The 16,791-nt window shown below is 49.8% G+C and overlaps 1 protein-coding gene across 1 annotated transcript; it reads left to right on the forward strand.

The window, feature by feature from the left end:
* Positions 1–3,320: 3,320 nt before the first annotated feature.
* On the forward strand, positions 3,321–12,475 carry Pax1 (paired box 1). Its single transcript, XM_028881823.2, is given in 7 exon segments — positions 3,321–3,368; positions 3,371–3,413; positions 3,416–3,580; positions 4,008–4,637; positions 6,065–6,207; positions 6,624–6,846; positions 11,243–12,475. Coding segments are annotated over 7 exon segments (1,344 nt in total). The 3' UTR covers positions 11,335–12,475.
* Positions 12,476–16,791: the final 4,316 nt, after the last annotated feature.

The following is a 16,791-nucleotide window of genomic DNA, read 5'->3' on the forward strand; positions in this document are numbered from 1 at the left end:
GCCGAGAAGTGAAGTAGGGCGACTGATTCACTCAGCCTGAACATTCGGGCCCTGCATTCACGGCTCTGGTGACAAATGGGCAGAATATTTACTAGCGACTTTTTCAGCAGCCAGCCCCCAGTCCCCAGAAAGACAAACACTTTTCTTTTGGGCCTCCTCTTTAACTTGCAACGCCTAGCAAGTCGCTGGCCTCGTCTACTCACCCCGCCTTGGGATACCTGGGCCACGTCTTAGAATCTACTTAAAGACCCTCACCTTGGTCCTCTGTCCCTGTGTGAGTCCAGCACCAGGTGGACGAGCTTTCGCTGCGCTGGATTCTCCAGCCGGGTGACTTCCTCGCTCCTGGAAACCACTGCTCACTTCGTTGCACGCTGAGCTTAGCACAGGCAATACTATTTTACCACGCTCAAATGCGGAGGCGACGAGCTTTCTTACCTCTGCGCGCGCCTCACGGACTGTTGTTAGCTGCCCCGGAGCAGTGGAGATGACCAAGGAAAGTTGAGGAGACACTTTGCCTTGTGCGGTCCAATCTTTCAGCCACCTCATCCAGCCCGCCGCCACTCGGGAACTTGCGCAGCCAAGCCGGGACCCGACCCGACAGGGGGCGACAAACTGTAAGGTTTCCCCCCAAAGCCTAGCGGGATTGACCGCTGTGTAGTCCAGACTCGCGCAGCTGGCTGTTGGGGAGGGAACCCTGGTGAAGGGAAGGCTGGCAGGTTCTGTTACGCCAGAGAGCCCCTCCGAACCCCAAAAGTGCGATCCCTTAAGTCTCACCTCCACCTTCTCCACTTCCGCACCACGGGGCCGCCTTCCCCTAGGGAGTTTGATGCTGTCTAGATCACACTTTTTTTGCCAGCGAAGTGTGCGCCGGTCGAGCAACCTTACAAATGGAAAGCTGGGTCGAAGTAGCTTTCACAGTGGCAAGGCTAGCTTTAGCTTCTCTTTGATGGTGCCTACCGACTCCCCACCTGCAGCTTTTAGCTACTTTAATAAATTTCTGGGATGCAGTGGGCTCAGAGATGGAAGCCCTCTTTTTCACACCTGAGAGAGTCCACAGGACGATCACAAGTTTCTTGGTATCTCTTGCTTGTCTAGAAATCCTGGAATGATGAGGATGAGCTTTTGGACTATTTAAACGCTGGGAATGAGCCTCTAGATTAGAGGGTATCAGATCTCAAACCATCTAGAAAGAATTGAAGGTGAGGTATCCTGACACCCCCAAGCCTCAAAGAAGTGCTCTGTGCGTTCATCTTCCTCTGCTTGTCTCCCCACCCCCACCCACCCCCACACCAACCAAGCGGAAAGCTTCTGCACCCAGCATGCCCACCTAGATCTTTACTGGAAGACTGTTCTGTTCTGGACAGGCCTGGTATTCCAAGTAGGTTTACTGTTCTCATGGGGAAGGGGGCACCTTTTAGCGTGCACTGATCCCCTAAACCTCTTCCACATCCCAGCAAACTCTTTGATACTCTTAGGGCCTGGGGCTGCTCTGTGTTCTATGGGCCGCGCTGCTAGACAGAGAAGGGGCTTCAACTCTTTAGAAGCTCTCTCTCTCTCTCTCTCTCTCTCTCTCTCTCTCTCTCTCTCTCTCTCTCTCTCTCTCTCTCCTCTCTCTCTCTGTTTTTTTATTATTATTTTATTTGCCACGGCTCCAACCCCGTTCTACTGAGTGTTGTACAGTTCCCTGGAAAAGCCCAGAATTTATAACACACATTTGGTAGGTTGACCGAGGGACATCAAAGTTGCCCCTACCCAGAAAATGAGGAAGGAAAGGGGTCAGGGCTTCCAAAGAGGCTCCCAAAGCTATGCTGACAGGGTCAGTCTGCCCGAGCTTGAACAGCGTCATTGCACTTGTACAGCAGTTTCCAGGCTGCTCCGAAAGTGCCCGAGCAGGGAGGGACCTGTGTTGGCGAAGAGCGGTGTTTTCTGGATTTCCGAGGAGTATTTAGACTCCTTGGAAGTGCCAGGAATTGTGGCTGTTTCTGAGTTCCCACCAGGGCCCCCTTTCCTGCTGTTTTGTGACCAGCTGAAAGCTCTGGGTTTCTACTGGTCTCACCTGGAGACTTCGGGGTCTTGGCCCAGGGGCACCAGTTCAGGTGCAAAACTACACCGTCCCCACCACCACCCTGTTGCTTCCTTTGGGATTGCTGCAGATATCAAGGCCTGCTGGGAAGCCCAGAGCTGCGCATTGATGCGCGGAGTAGAAGCGTTGGTTTTGAATAACAGAATCAAAGATTCAGGGGCTGGTAAACTGCGGCTTAGACAGGGAAACGACCGCTGGGTGGTTTAGCGGAGCTGGTGGTGGGTTTAGCAGAGCTGCTAGTTCTGGGGAAAGGCAAGGGCAGACTGATGAGGACTGAGGGGTGCAGGACTGCATAGCCTGCCTGAAAGGGACTGTCTGGACTTAATACAGGAGCTCAACAGCCATTAGGCCTTCCGTAGATTGCCAGATTGTTGGGGGCCGGAAGCAGCAAGCCTGATTCTTTCCTGCCTGCTCCTTGTGTCAGTGCTTGGAGAGGAATGAGTTCTGGTGGGTGGGCTTTGTCGTTAGAGACAGAACCTGGAATGTGCCCCTCTTGGGTCATTGAACTCACCTCATATTACTCCAAAGGCACCATTGCTATTGGAATTTCTTGAGAACAGGATAGACAGAGTAAGACAGAAATGAATTGTGGGAGAGTCAGCTCCATAAGCCACCAAGGGGCATCTTTCCCAGGTGCCCCAACCAAGCTGGACTTCTTTCTTTTCATCTTAGCAGTTCCCTGAGGGCCGTATCCATCAGACTTGTTTCTTACTTCTGCTCAGGGCAGCAGGTGGTGGAAAGTCACATACTAAAACACCTTGCCAGCATCAACTTCTACCCTCCGAAAGGTTATTAGGAACGGTGGTAGAGGTGATTGTAAAACTAATGTATGATCAATTTGAAATGACTTCCCTACCATTCCTAAAGTATGTTAGAAAGGCGGCAAAAGGCAATGAAGATTGGATGATCCCAGGATCTGGCGCAGCTAGGTTTAGGATGGTGTGTGTTCCTGGTGTGTGTGTGTGTGTGTGTGTGTGTGTGTGTGTGTGTGTGTGTGTAGGGTGGGGGGGAGGGATGGGTTCCGGAGGGGGGTGGAGAAAGGCGGAGGGGCAAGCCAGGAACTGGGGGAGGGGTAGAGTTTCTGGGCGGGGAGGGGGACGCCAGGGCGCGGTGACGGGAACCAATGAGCTGCCAATTCGTGAGTCTCCGGCGTGACTGCAGAGATTGACGTGGAGGACACGTCAAATTGATTCTCGCACCCCACAGCTTCCCGGTCAGACGAATTTCTCCCAATCGGATGAAGTTCACCTTGGGCCTGGGGTCGCGGGCCTGGAGAGTGTCCTGGAGCGGGCGGCGGCGGCTGCGGCGGTGGGCCCTGGGGCGGGCGGCGCGCTGGCAGCGGCTCACTGCGCGTCTCCAGCCGCCGCGGCCCTCGGCTCGCGCGCGCCCTCCCTCTATGCCTCTCCGGCGGTGGCGGCGCCCGAGCTCTCCCGGACTGCGCCGGGCCCAGCCCCCGCCGCTCCGGCGCCAGGCAGCTGGCCGGCCGGCGCGCGATGGGTAAGGGGCGAGCCTAAGGCAGGGCGCGGGCGGTGCGAAGCTGGGTTGAGACTCTCTGCCTCCTTTCCTCCCCCGCCCCATCCCCTTTCCCCGGGCAAAACGGCTCTGCACCCTCAGGAGTCGCGTTGTCTGACGTCTCCAGGTCCTCGAGGGGACAGTCTCTTAAGTTCAGGAAGAGGTGGGGACGCGACCAAAGTCGCGAGAAGGCAGGGAGGGCTGAAGTGCACCTTGTCTGCCTCTTGTCCTGATTCTTGCCAGCATGTACCCCTCTCTTCCCTCAGGGTCTGAGCTGTCGAGGGTGGGGGTGGACGTACAGGTTACCTTAGAGTCGCGCTAGGGTGCAGTGCATCGGCCCTCGAGGACACCCACGGCTAACCTGCGGGTGTTTTCTCCTCTGTCTGCTCACTTCTATCCGGCGCGTCCGCAGAGCAGACGTACGGCGAAGTGAACCAGCTCGGTGGCGTGTTCGTCAACGGCCGTCCCCTGCCCAATGCCATCCGCCTGCGCATCGTGGAGCTAGCACAGCTGGGTATCCGACCCTGTGACATCAGTAGGCAACTGCGGGTTTCGCATGGCTGTGTGAGCAAGATCCTGGCACGCTATAACGAGACCGGCTCCATCCTGCCCGGGGCTATTGGGGGCAGTAAACCCCGAGTCACCACCCCCAACGTAGTGAAGCACATCCGGGACTACAAGCAGGGAGACCCTGGCATCTTTGCCTGGGAGATTCGTGACCGGCTCCTGGCTGATGGCGTCTGTGACAAGTACAACGTGCCCTCTGTGAGCTCCATTAGTCGCATCCTGCGAAACAAGATTGGCAGCCTGGCGCAGCCAGGGCCCTACGAAGCAAGTAAGCAGCCACCGCCACAGCCTGCGCTGCCCTACAATCACATCTACCAGTACCCCTACCCCAGCCCAGTGTCGCCCACGGGAACCAAGATGGGCAGCCATCCCGGGGTCCCCGGCTCGGCGGGCCACGTCAGCATCCCGCGTTCATGGCCCTCAGCACATTCGGTCAGCAACATCCTGGGCATCCGGACGTTTATGGAGCAAACAGGTCAGTCGTGGTGTCTTCTGTAATTCTCTACAAACGGGCAGAATTGGGGGCGGGAAGACGAGCAAGGGGGTTGCATGCCCTTCTGCTAGGACTGACTGTGCCTCAGAGAATAGTTCAGGACTGGTCGTGGAAGCTGGGGGTCCAGAACCTTCTGTGGGAGTCTTCGGACATCTTGAACTTTTTATGACAAATATGGAAAATATTTCCCAAATAGAAGAGCAGACGCAGACCACAAAATCGGAGGCCTGAAATTGCACTTTTTCATTCTTGCAAAAAGAATGCAAATGCCTATCGCCAAATCTAAGCCAAACAAACCGCTCTGGCCATTCTGCACTACCCTTTTCTCTAGCTTTCAGGTTCCTTCAGGAGCTTATGCAGGCCCAGAAGCTCTTTTGAGTGAAATAAAAAGAGCCCCTGTGGTCAGCTTTTCTTTTAAGCGTGGCCCAGATCATGTCAGGTCCAGAGGCCTTGCAAGTCCTGCCGTTAGAATAGAGGTAAAGCGCTCCCATTCTCTTCAGAGACACTCAGCAGAACTTGTGCTTTGATTGTCATGAAAATTCCGTCAAATGTTGGTAATTTCTGTTGAATGGAAAGGGCTGGAAATTTCAGGCAACTTTGGTGCCCTGCCTAGGACGATACATGCGGGTGTTTTCTAGAAGCATTGGTACCCTTTCCCAAGCAGCTAGTGTTTCCTTCCTTAGGCTAGCAGACTCAGAATGACGTTCAGCAGTCTAAGAGAAACAAGTTGAGGCAAGAGGAAGGCTTGGCCCTGGTTTCCCAGGCCTAGCAGCACACTGCTCATTTGGGTGGATCCGTATCAAAATAGCACGACCAAAACTTCCCACGGAGCAGCAGAGAGCAGGTGGTTGGGAGGTGACTACCATGCCTGTGACCACATCTGGAGCCTTCTTCCCTGGGCTGGGGGCATATGCCTGAACTGGGAACAGCTCTGTGCCTGAGATATGCTCCTGTGGGTCTCAGAGTTGTTGCCTCATTTGGGAGACCAAGAATGTCCCTAGAGGCAGTCCCAGGCCAAAATGGACTCTTTAGATGATAATTAAGACATCCAGAGGCTTACACAATTTTCGTGAAGTTGCATTGAATTTGAATCTTTCTGGTTGTCACTTCTGAGCGGTGGAGAAACTGCCTCCAGTTGAACCTCGCTAGTGCTTACGTCTTTTCGTAGGAAGCGGGCCAAGGGTGGGGAGAATGAAGGGCAGGCACCCTCCACCCTGCTCAGTCTGAATGAAAGCGAAATGCTGGCCCCTGCCACCCCTCTATCTCCAAAGAAAGGTCTTGGGAGTTTGTGGCAGCCTCCGGGTGTGGAAGGGGTTTGTCTGGCAGCACCCATGGATTCTAGTTTGCAAATGTCTGGGCTGGAGGTCTTCACAAGTGCACAAGCTTCCACTCCATTTGCGTTCCTGCAGGGGCCCTGGCCGGGGGCGAAGGCGCTGCCTATTCCCCTAAGATGGAAGACTGGGCGGGTGTGAACCGCGCCGCGTTCCCCGCCTCACCAGCAGTGAATGGGCTCGAGAAACCTGCCTTGGAGGCAGATATTAAGTACACTCAGGTAACCAGAATACCGGGCAGTAGGTGACCTGGGGTGAGGGAGGGCGGCGGAGGAAGAATTGAGGGGAGGGAGGCTTTAAGAAGTCTGGGCAAAGAGCGTTTTCAGCAGCCGATTGCTGTCTTCAAATCCCGTGGTCCTAGTTTGCAGCATCCTGGCTTTTGAGGGAAGGAGACTGGCTTGCCTTGTGATTTAAAAAAAAAAAAAATCTGAAAGCCCCCTTTTCTCTTAACTCCGAAGGTGGCTACCAGGACTTCCTCGCTTTTTATTAGCACTGATATCACTGGAGTAGATTTTTAGAAATCGGTTTGCTAGGGAGTTCCAGAATAAAGACAAGCGACTGGACAGTAGAGTCCACCGAACTTGGCCTGTGCTGGAGAAGTTGGCGGGTTTTTCTAACAATCTGTCTCCATCTGCAGTCGGCATCCAGCCTTTCCGCAGTGGGTGGCTTCCTTCCCGCCTGCGCCTACCCAGCTTCCAACCAGCACGGTGTGTACAGCGCTCCAGCAGCCGGCTACCTTTCCCCGGGCCCACCCTGGCCACCTGCCCAGGGACCCCCGCTGGCGCCCCATGGAGCTGGTGTGGCGGTGCACGGCGGGGAGCTTGCAGCAGCGATGACCTTCAAACACACCAGCCGAGAAGGTGAGGGGCTCCATCTGGGAGGTGTCTGGATATTGGAGGGATTAGGAAGGGGGGTGAGGAACCTGGGAGAAGAGAGAGGAGGGGGAAGGAGAGAGAGGAATGAGGAAGAGGAGAGGAGAGGAGAGGAACGACGGAGACACTAAAATACTAGAAATAAACCTGAATTATACTTTTACCATGCCGCTTCTTGTGGCGGATTCATCTCTCGCAGGTGTACCTAAGACAAGACACTGGGAGACTGAAAAGACTCCCTAACACCGCCCCCTTTAACCATATTGAGGGAGAAGGAAGAGAGCCAGGCTTTAGGTGTGATCGGAGTTCTTGCGACTTTGGTCAAGTTACAGCTCCTCTCTGGCCTCAGGTTCTCCATCCCAAGAAAGGACTAAAACGCACCGCCCAGGCCCACATTTATGTAGCCCACAAAATGTTGCTTTCTACAGCGTACCTGTAGAAAGGTGGCACTCCTGACTTCAGCACCTGGACTCTGGTCCCTGCCCATCTGTTTCTTTCTGATTCTCTTTTAACTTTGGCCCTGGTCTCTTCTTAGATTCTTTTTTTTCCCCCCAGAAGATTCGGGGGGGGGGATGGAAAGCATTTCACCTTTGGTCTTCGGAAATTCAAGTTCTTTCTTTCCAGGGCACTTAGAACCTCCTCCTCCTCCCCTCAAAATTTGCTCCCTAAAAAACCAACCAAGCAATCCAACCCGTGGCACCAGCATGGATCAAATCACATCGTCTATGAAGTTCTTGTTTTTCACCGAACTTGGGAAATAATTCACCCGATCTTAAATCTGGCCAGTTATGAACCTGCCTATATTTAGGTTTTGATCATCAGAAAATTTGAACTTTACTGCTCAGATCAGGGGTCCCAGCTCCGGCAGAGAAGGGGGTTGTACCCACAAAATTCAGGACAGCCTGGGTCAGGCGGGGTTCTGGGATTAGGAAAGGAACTTTACCTAATCTGTCTCACACCTACCAAAGCTGGAGGGGGTGGCAGTGGGGGTTGGTGGCCACCGCCAGGCAGAGCGTGATGGCTCCCAGTCAAAAAGAGCTATTTCCAGGAAGTTTTGGTGAGGCCTGGTGACAGGATCTGGGCCCCAAGAGGAAGGGAGGACTAGGTACCATCCTCAGGAGTGAACTGGAGGAAGAAAATAACTTTTATTTTTATTTCTTGTAGTTGTTAGATCACTCATATCCTAGGATAGTAAGATAATGCTCATTTGCCTAATTATTCAGAAATTCAAGTGCAGAAAACTGACCAAGCCATATAATTTACTGTAATTTAGTTTAAACAACAGGATAATACTACTTGCTCATTTGCAGGAAAATCCAAGAAAGAATTCTGAAAGTTGAGACTATGAACTCCCAGGTCCTCCATTTCTCCCATTGAAACTTAGGACTATTGATATGGATATTTGAATAAAATTTACCACACAATGTAAAGTGCTTAACTGAGCAGGCTGAATTTAAGTGATTTCTCCTCAGTTCATCCTAAGGAGAAGGAAGACAGGAAAATAAAGAGTTCTCTCATTTTAGAGGGAAGCAGTTCATTTTCAGAAGGGTCATTGGTCCCGCGCTTCCAGCCCCATGTTAGAAACAGGTGATGCAGTGTGAATAGGATCCAAAGGTGGCATGCGCACTACCTCTAGAGTCCTGTAGTCACTTGGACAGGGATCTGCATTTGGGTTTATTTCTGATTGATTTTCCTCATCAGATAACCTCTTTTGAGAAACACAGAGCATCTCACTGGCAGTCATGTCCCTGTGACTACCGTACCCTGTGACTATCTGCTTCCTACAATAAAATATCCCATTTTCAAAACCTACACTCGAGTTAGCTATGCTGGTTATTAAATTAGTAAGTTAATGTCCTGACCCACAAAGTTCCTTTTAAGAAATTGATTAAAGGAATTATTCACACCCATCTCGACGAATGATTTCTCAGGCTAGCATGCAAGCATTTGTGTTCAAGAACTGTAAAAAGAATTGTTTATCAAGCACCTATTTTTGAAAAGTGAGAATTATACACTCTCTTGGAGTATGAATTTACACTTTTCTCATGGGCAGAAAGTCAGACTTCAGAGATTGCTTCCTAACTGGTCTTCGAAGTGAAGTCACAGCGAAGTTATAAAATACAGTGCCATTTACTTTCAACAATTTCTTAAGCAATTAATGTCTTCAAAGAAAGCTACTCCACGGGAGTTACTGTCCTTAACTTTTGTTCAATTTATAATAGCAGAATTAATGTTTAGGTAAATTTTTGCTACAAAATTGTCCTTGTGGAGACGATATGAATTCATATTAGTATGAATACAAGTATACTCAGTACAAATCAAATTATTTTGATGATCTGATGCCTATCCAGAATAAAACATACACTGGAGTATCCCTTCAGTTACCTTCAAATGGGCATCTTACTGGTTATCCAGCCTGGAGCCTGGAACATCAGCTTGTGTTCCACAGTTTACTACCTTTGTCTTGGAGAGAGGCTCTGTCTTGTGCAGGCAAGAAGGTAGAAGATGTTTCCCATCTCCCCAAAGGGAACTCTAATTCTTGGGAACTGAGAGGGAAACCTTATTCTTTTCACAGGGAGGTGTGGGGTATTAAGAATATTCAAATCCACCCAAAGTTCTTTGTGCCAGGACTCCCCCACTCCCCAAGGTGACAGACCCCACGACTGGCCCCCTCTCTAGGCAACAGGCATTCACAGCATGTTTCAGAAACCAGCACACCTTTAGAGTTCTTTTAAAACTGCTCCCAGGAGGGCTTTAAAAAAAATGGAGATTTTGAAATCAAATCTGTGAGCATCACTTTCTGGCTTCCAGTGAGAAAACTCGCACAAGAAAAACTTGCTATTTATAGCCGTTAAGAGAATTTGTAATTTTATTCTGATTATTGTGGATCCAGAGTTAGTGCTTGCAGGAAAATTCTGAAATGGATGACCAGCTAGCCTTTGCAAATTATGGACCGCCTGGCTAGCCATTTTCTCTCACTTGGTGGAGTTCTAAGCCGCCCTTGGTCCTGTCACACCTTGCTGTGTCCTTACAATTCCAGTATTTTTAAGATGTCTACCCTAGTCATGCTCCCATAGACTGAAGTATGCCAAGTGACCCTAGCTCGAGGTCCCCAGAATGGTACACACCCACATTCCCAGGGTCCTACAGACTACCAAAAAAAGGGAGGGGGCTGAGACAGAGATGAAAGCTGAGGAGAATTTCGCCAAAGTGGGGTGGAGTCCCTGTCCTGGCCCGGGTGTTTATTTTTCTCTACTTGTCTCTAAGGTAACTCACTCTTGCCTGAGAAACCTCCTCCTCCTCAGATGTTTTTAAAACCGTTCCTTACTTTTGAAGTGTGTGGACCAGGTGAAAAGAAGTCTGGATACTTGATGTGCAGGCATAAATAACTGCTTCGTGAGAGGTGGGGAAGCACCTGGGCTTTGTCCTGGAAAAGCTTTAGAGCGCTTCAGAATCTTTCACTAACCGTGTGTGTGTGTGTGTGTGTGTGTGTGTGTGTGTGTGTGTGTGTGTCCCATCCGTATACTGTTACTTTCAGATAGGACAGTCACTGCACTTTATCCCTGGGGCTGGAGGACAGTTGACAAGTCAGAGTTCCGTCTCAGCAGAATGGAATTGTGGCGTTTGAGGAGGACTGGTTGCTGTAGGAGGGGAAGGAAAAAAAATCGAAAATGCGCCCCTTTAGAAATGATTAGCTTTTGCCTCTCGGTGCAGAAAAGGCTGCACCAGGTTCCCAGGAAAGGAAAAACAGGATTGCACAATCGTGGCGTAACTTTCTGGCTTCCAGTAGCAAAACTTGGGCCCCTTCCGAAAACCCCAAATGACAGAGCAATGCCGAAAATACCGCCTGATCTGGCTAGCACGCTGCCACTTAATCCCTGGGCCCACAGTCCCCAGGATGGGCTGTGCCCGCAGTATTCAGCTGCTTACCTAAAGCTTGGCTTATGTTTGAGGTCCCCAGGAATGTTTGGTGGCGAGTTTTCTGGACCCCGCCTACCTCTATCCTTCACACCTGCTCATCCCGCTGGGGTCTGGAATGGATCGATGGGTGGGGGTCGGAGGACAAGCTTTGCGGGTGTCAGCACCAGATTAGTTATCTTCTGAAGTCTCCTTAGGAGCTGAAGCCCTTCACACCACCCCTGGCATCCAGGGCAGAGGGGGAAGGCTTGCCTCCCTGGTCATCGTCAGGAGTGAACGAACACCTAGTGAGGAGATCTACTTCCCTAGCCCGCCTCCTGCGGCTCTCTGAAGGAGACAGGGAAGGGTGAGCGTCCCCGCTTCCAGGCATTGGAAAGGCCCCGGAGCCTAGTCCGTGACATGATGGCGTCCTGCCCCACTGCCTAAGCTCTGGCAGTGACCCGACGCTCCTGTGCTTCCTCCGCAGGGGCCGACAGAAAGCCCCCCAGTCCGGGCGGCAAGGCTTCGGACGCGCTTGGTAGCTTACACGGACTGCCCATCCCGGCCTCGACCTCCTAGGGGCTGTCCCCTCCGCAAAGCCACAGCCCAACGCAGAGGAGCGGGCGGGCTGCACAGCTCAGCTCACTCGGCCTCCCGCCTGGACACAAGAAGCTGGGCCCGCGGCGCTGCCTTTGGCCAGTTCGCTGTGCTCCCTCAATGAGCCCCTGGGATTTTTTAGGCTTTTCTGAACCTTGGCTTTAGATGGTTGTTGCATCTTCCTAATCATCCTAGCTCGGACAAAGACCCCCCCCCCCCCCTCCCCGCTCCCATCCACAGCCTAAACTTAATTCTTTGCCTTTGCCCGCACCTGTATCCATCTTCTCTCTTCCCTCCTCCCCGTTTCTCTTTCCTCCTCTGTGTTCTCATCCCCGTCCTCCCTCCTTCTTTACTTCCCCCCCTTTTCTCCATCTCCTAGTCTCTCTGCTTTCTCACTTTTCTCAGCATCAAAAGTCCGAGTCTTCTTCATCTCTACAGCTTCCCCGACTCTACTTCTCCAATCTCCAAAGATTCAGTGCACTCTCCAAGGACCTATCCTTCTATAACCTTGACTCCTCTGAGAACCCCCAGTTCCCAGGGAGTGGGGCTCGAACCTAGGAGAGAAGAAACCAAAGCCTTTTATCATATATTTTTATAGCAACAAACCAGACTACACCCCCCTGGAGTGGATCCCCCACCCCCTGAATATTGTTTGGAAATCTTTTATTTGTGCCCAGTGACTGGGCTGGCTTTGCTTCTGAGTTAATGTCACCTGAAAGAAGGATAGAGGGAAGAGGCTGGGGCTAAGGGCGTTCTAGCCCTCTCCATCCAACACCGCCTAATCTAACAGCAAAGCCATTGGCATCATTTGGGGGTGTTCAAGGCTCAATACATTTGTTAATTCTGAAAAACAAACTACTTGAGGATGCCAAGGCTCATTCCGGCTTCTGGTTTGCAAGGAATAGGGATGGGCAAAACCCAAGGAATCCAGGAGGTGTCTGCTGGAGCTGTGCACAAGGGCTATTAACTGAATTCAAGTTCAAGCACACTGGTGGTGGGGCTCAAGAGTATAATGCAATTTTTGTAGTCATAAACGTATTACTGGTGAGACTCTGACATCACCTGTTAAACGTGGCTGCCTTTGAATAAAGGAAAGTCTGAAACTCGCTTGGTGAGGGAGAAAGCCTGTGTCTTCAGCAGTGTTTTGTGCTCCCCCTGAGCTCCCCCATCTCTCCATCCAGGATACAGAGTCACAGGATATTTCCTTGATTTTCTTGAGAGCTCACTGACCAGCTTGGGCAGATGGTGAAAAAGAAAGTGACCTGCATAGGGACATTTGTCGGTGGCCTTAGCAGGTTGATGTGACCAGTGGCTTCCTTTCTCCTTCAGGACCAGCTTGGCAAGAACCCAGGAAATGCCAGTTCAGCTTTGGAGACCCGAGGGCAGAGGCAGTTGCAGAAGCCACCCTAAAATAAAGTGAATTATTAAAGACAGTGTAATTGTAAAGACAGTGGGCGACAATGGAGGGTTTTTTCCCCCTAACATCCTAAAAGCTAAAGGAAATTATCTCAGGTTACCAAACAATCAAGTGCTTTTAAACTACAAAGGAGTTTCTGGTTGACCATTTTTTGTTTGTTTGTTTGTTTGTTTTTCCTCACAGTGTTTGGCTTTCTGAAACTAGGGAAGAGACTTTTGAGTAGAGTTATTGCTTGAAAGTGGCACTGCCTGCTGTGGCTGTCTGCTCTGCTCTCAGATCCTTAGGGCCAGTGGGAAGTAATTTTCACTGCATTTTTAAAATAATAGTGCCTGTTGAAGTTACTGGTCAAAAAACAGTACTCACTCTCTTTACAAGGAGACTTTTTTCAGATTTTAAAGTCTCTTGACTTTGAAATGTTCCATTTTTAGATAGAAATATGGAGGCCTAGCGATGGACTAACTTTCAATGGACCACACAGCAAGTTACGAAGATGGAGCTTGGGCATAGAAATGAGTGACAGAATCTTATCTCATCTAAGAGTCAGGTTTGGGACTTGGACTCTGAGACAGTCTGGCCAGCTCTCCATAAGCCAGTGGATCCTGCAGAGAAGTGGGTCTTAATGAGACTGGGAGGGAAGCGTGAAGAAGTAGCAGGGCATCTGTGACTTCAGCTAGCCTTTATGAGCTTAGATGAGTGCACCCTCATTGAATTGAGTAATCCTGGCATTGAGTTTCAGGGATCCTTTCTTGCTTCCTGGTGTAGGCATTGCACCCCTTTCTGTAAACACTAGAAATACCTATGCTGCAGTCTCCATCTTGATTTTTACCACCTCTTCTTTCCTTGTTTTCCCATCTGTGTGAAAGCTGCTCAGGGATAAAGGCTAGGAGCCTCGTGAAATCCAACTCAGGATGATAGGAGACTTTTTTTTTTTGTCCCACCTTCAAAGAGAAACACTTCTCAGATCTAGATTTTTTCCCCCATTGTTTTTGGTAGCCTGTGATGAAAGGTGAGTCTTACAGCATTCTGGGCTCTGGGGGGCGGTATATAAGGGAAGCACATGGTAGTCACAATACCAATAGGCTTTGGCTTTTCCTGTTATATACTGAGGGATAAACTCTTCTGAGTCTGGGGCTGTGAAGAGTCCCAGTGAACTCTATTTAAGTTCCTGCTCCACTGAGGGTGACAGGGGACTGCAGACCCCCTTAGCCACTGAGTCCCTTCTGTGAGATACACTCTTCCAATGCAGTAACAATGCTTGCAGGAACCCTCAGTAGGAAGACTGGCATTGCCTTTTCTTGGCTTCTCCTGAGATGAATTTGTTTAGCTGTTAAAAGGGGTCAGAGAATTGTTTCTAAGACTAGTGGGAGACACAGAATTTAAATCACATTGGAAAGATGACATTTTGTTCTCTGTGCAACCGGAGCTTTAGAGAAATTGCAGACTCCCCATGCAATTTTATAGCAACATGAAGGGTAGGATAATTTGAGAGAGACCCACTACTCAGAGATTGCCTCTGAGCGGCGATGTGCTTTTTACTTTAAGAATAATTTGAAAAATAGAGAGACATATAAAAAAGAAAACTATACAAAGAAAGACAGAACCACTCAGATGGTCCTCTGGTGGTTTTGAAAGAGTGAGAGTAATATACAGTACAGTCATCAAAACGAAAGCTCAATGTTTCTTCCTAGACTCTGTTCTTACAGGTGAATGCTCTTGCCACCTCCCATATGCCCTTCTTCCAGCAAAGGACTTGTTTCTGTTTCATCGAGTGCCCAGGGAGGAGCTGTGCCACACATACACTCATGGAATGCATGTCTGCTCCTTGCCACACCAGCTGCTCCAACTCTACCGCACTCACTTACTTCTCTCGGATGGATGCATATCAACAAGGGTTTATTAAAAACACTGTATTTCTAAAGAGGGCCAGCTTCGTGCTTTCAGTGACTAAAGACAGGATTTTGTTTTGTTGTTTGTCGGAGGAAGTACTTAGATTGTGTTGTAATAACTTCCTCGAGAGAAGTGGCTGCTCCCTAGCAAGGAGAGGCAGTAACTCCAGGGGAGGGGGACTGAGGGACAAGGGACACAGTTCTTCTGGAAGGTAACCTGACTCCTTCAGACCAGCGAAGGAGTTGGTGAAGTTGGTTTTCCTAGTCTTGGGAGGGAACCAGGTCTCTCTGGGCCAGGAAAGAAAGGATTGGAGAGACACTGAAGGGCTACCGACTGGCCACAGGCATTCTTTTCAGCTCTCCACAGTTCACTGGAATCCACCAGGAATTAGACTGCTGGTGGTGATCCGCACTCCCTGACAAATGAATCTCCCCATTTCCCACATGCTTGTTCTTGACTCCTGTGAAAAGATGGAGCTTTATTGAATTCAACTGTGGTCTGGGTATCGTTCACTGTCAATTTCCTGGCACCAGCTTCTCTAGCTGGAATTACACGGTGTTGCTTGAGAGCAGGAGGAGCACTCAGATCTATCGAAGGAGGAAGAGGCCTCTGTCCTTCATGAAACAGAAGACTCAACCTTCGAAGGCCTTACTGTGGTCGGAGAGCATGGAGTTGAGAAAATCACTAGGGCTGGTGAGATTAGTTTAATTAGTTTGATAGTAGATTCTGAATCAGAAGAAGAAAGAAATGTAAAGACGACTAAGAAAAAGGAGACCTTCCATGGACTTAAAGAACTTGCCTTTAGCTACTTGGTTTGGGACTCTAAAGAGAAAAAACTGGTCAAGTGCCAGCAGGGAGGAGCCACCGCCATGACTGGTCAGGGGATCAGGACGCCCTGCCTAACCTTGTACTTGGCTTCTCCATCAGAATTCCTAGAGGCAGGCAGTGATGGTCCCAGAAGCCGTTCACGTACAACCCCCAGTGTCCCGTCACAAGTTACTCCACTTATAATGAACATGAAGAAAGGGAGATACAAGACCCCGCAAACAGAAGAGCTCACAGCCAAGGAAGCGGACTTGATTAGTGAAACCGAGGAGAACTTCAGAAGAAGTGTGATCGGTACTATCAGGAAGATGCAAAGGGAGGTGGAAAACATCAAGAAACTTTACTTTTTCGATGTCTTAAATATGAAGAGCTCCATGGATGATCTGAATTCCTTAGCATGCATGATTGAAGCAAGAGTGAATGAGCAGGAAGATGCAGTGGAGGGGCTGACTAAGGAGACCATGGAGTTGGCCAAGGAGATCGTGGATAAAGAAAGGTTGAGAGAGAGAGAGGATAGACTTCGGAGCTCCAACCTCCGAGTGATAGGAATCCCAGAGAAAGAAAACCGAGAGAATGGCGCAGAGGACATAATTAAGGAAATAATGGAAGAAAACTTTGCCGAGCTAGAAGACCAGGGTCTCGAGATTGTCTGCGCTCATCGAATCCCTAATGCGGTGGATGAGCACAGACTCACACCTAGACACATCTTGGTGAAGTTTTGGAGTGCTGGTGATAAACATAAAATCCTCAAAGCTTCTAGAGCAAAAAAAGAAATAACCTACAGAGGGTCAAAAATCAGACTGACAGCCGACTTATCACCTGGCACGATAGATGCGAGAAGTCAGTGGTCCGGGATCATTAAAATTCTGCAAGAAGAAGGCTTTCAACCGAGAATCCTTTATCCTGCCAAGCTGGCATTTGATTTTAAGGGTAAAACCAAGATATTTTTTGATATTGAAGAATTTAAGAAGTTTATTTCTAATATCCCCTTTCTGAAAGAACTGTTGAACAATATAGTTTAGCAATCTGGAGTACTTTCTGTCCACCAGAATACATCCAAAAACCAAGTAAAGTTGGGTGCTGGACCATCACATCTCCGTCCAAAAGGACAGACAGCTGGCTTTTTTTTTTCCCCGGGACAGGAGAAAGCAATTCACTATCTGAATGTTGGTTGAGTTAACGTATGTAGCATTTTAAAATGGCTATCCACCCTGGTGAGGAGGCATTTTCTGAGTGTAAACACACATGGGGAAAAGAACTGGAGGCCACGGTGGGGTGGGAAATGACAGATAGGTTAGACTAGAGTAACA

The sequence above is a fragment of the Peromyscus leucopus genome, chromosome 4 (assembly GCF_004664715.2).
Source record: "Peromyscus leucopus breed LL Stock chromosome 4, UCI_PerLeu_2.1, whole genome shotgun sequence".
Classification (NCBI taxonomy): Eukaryota; Metazoa; Chordata; class Mammalia; order Rodentia; family Cricetidae; genus Peromyscus; species Peromyscus leucopus.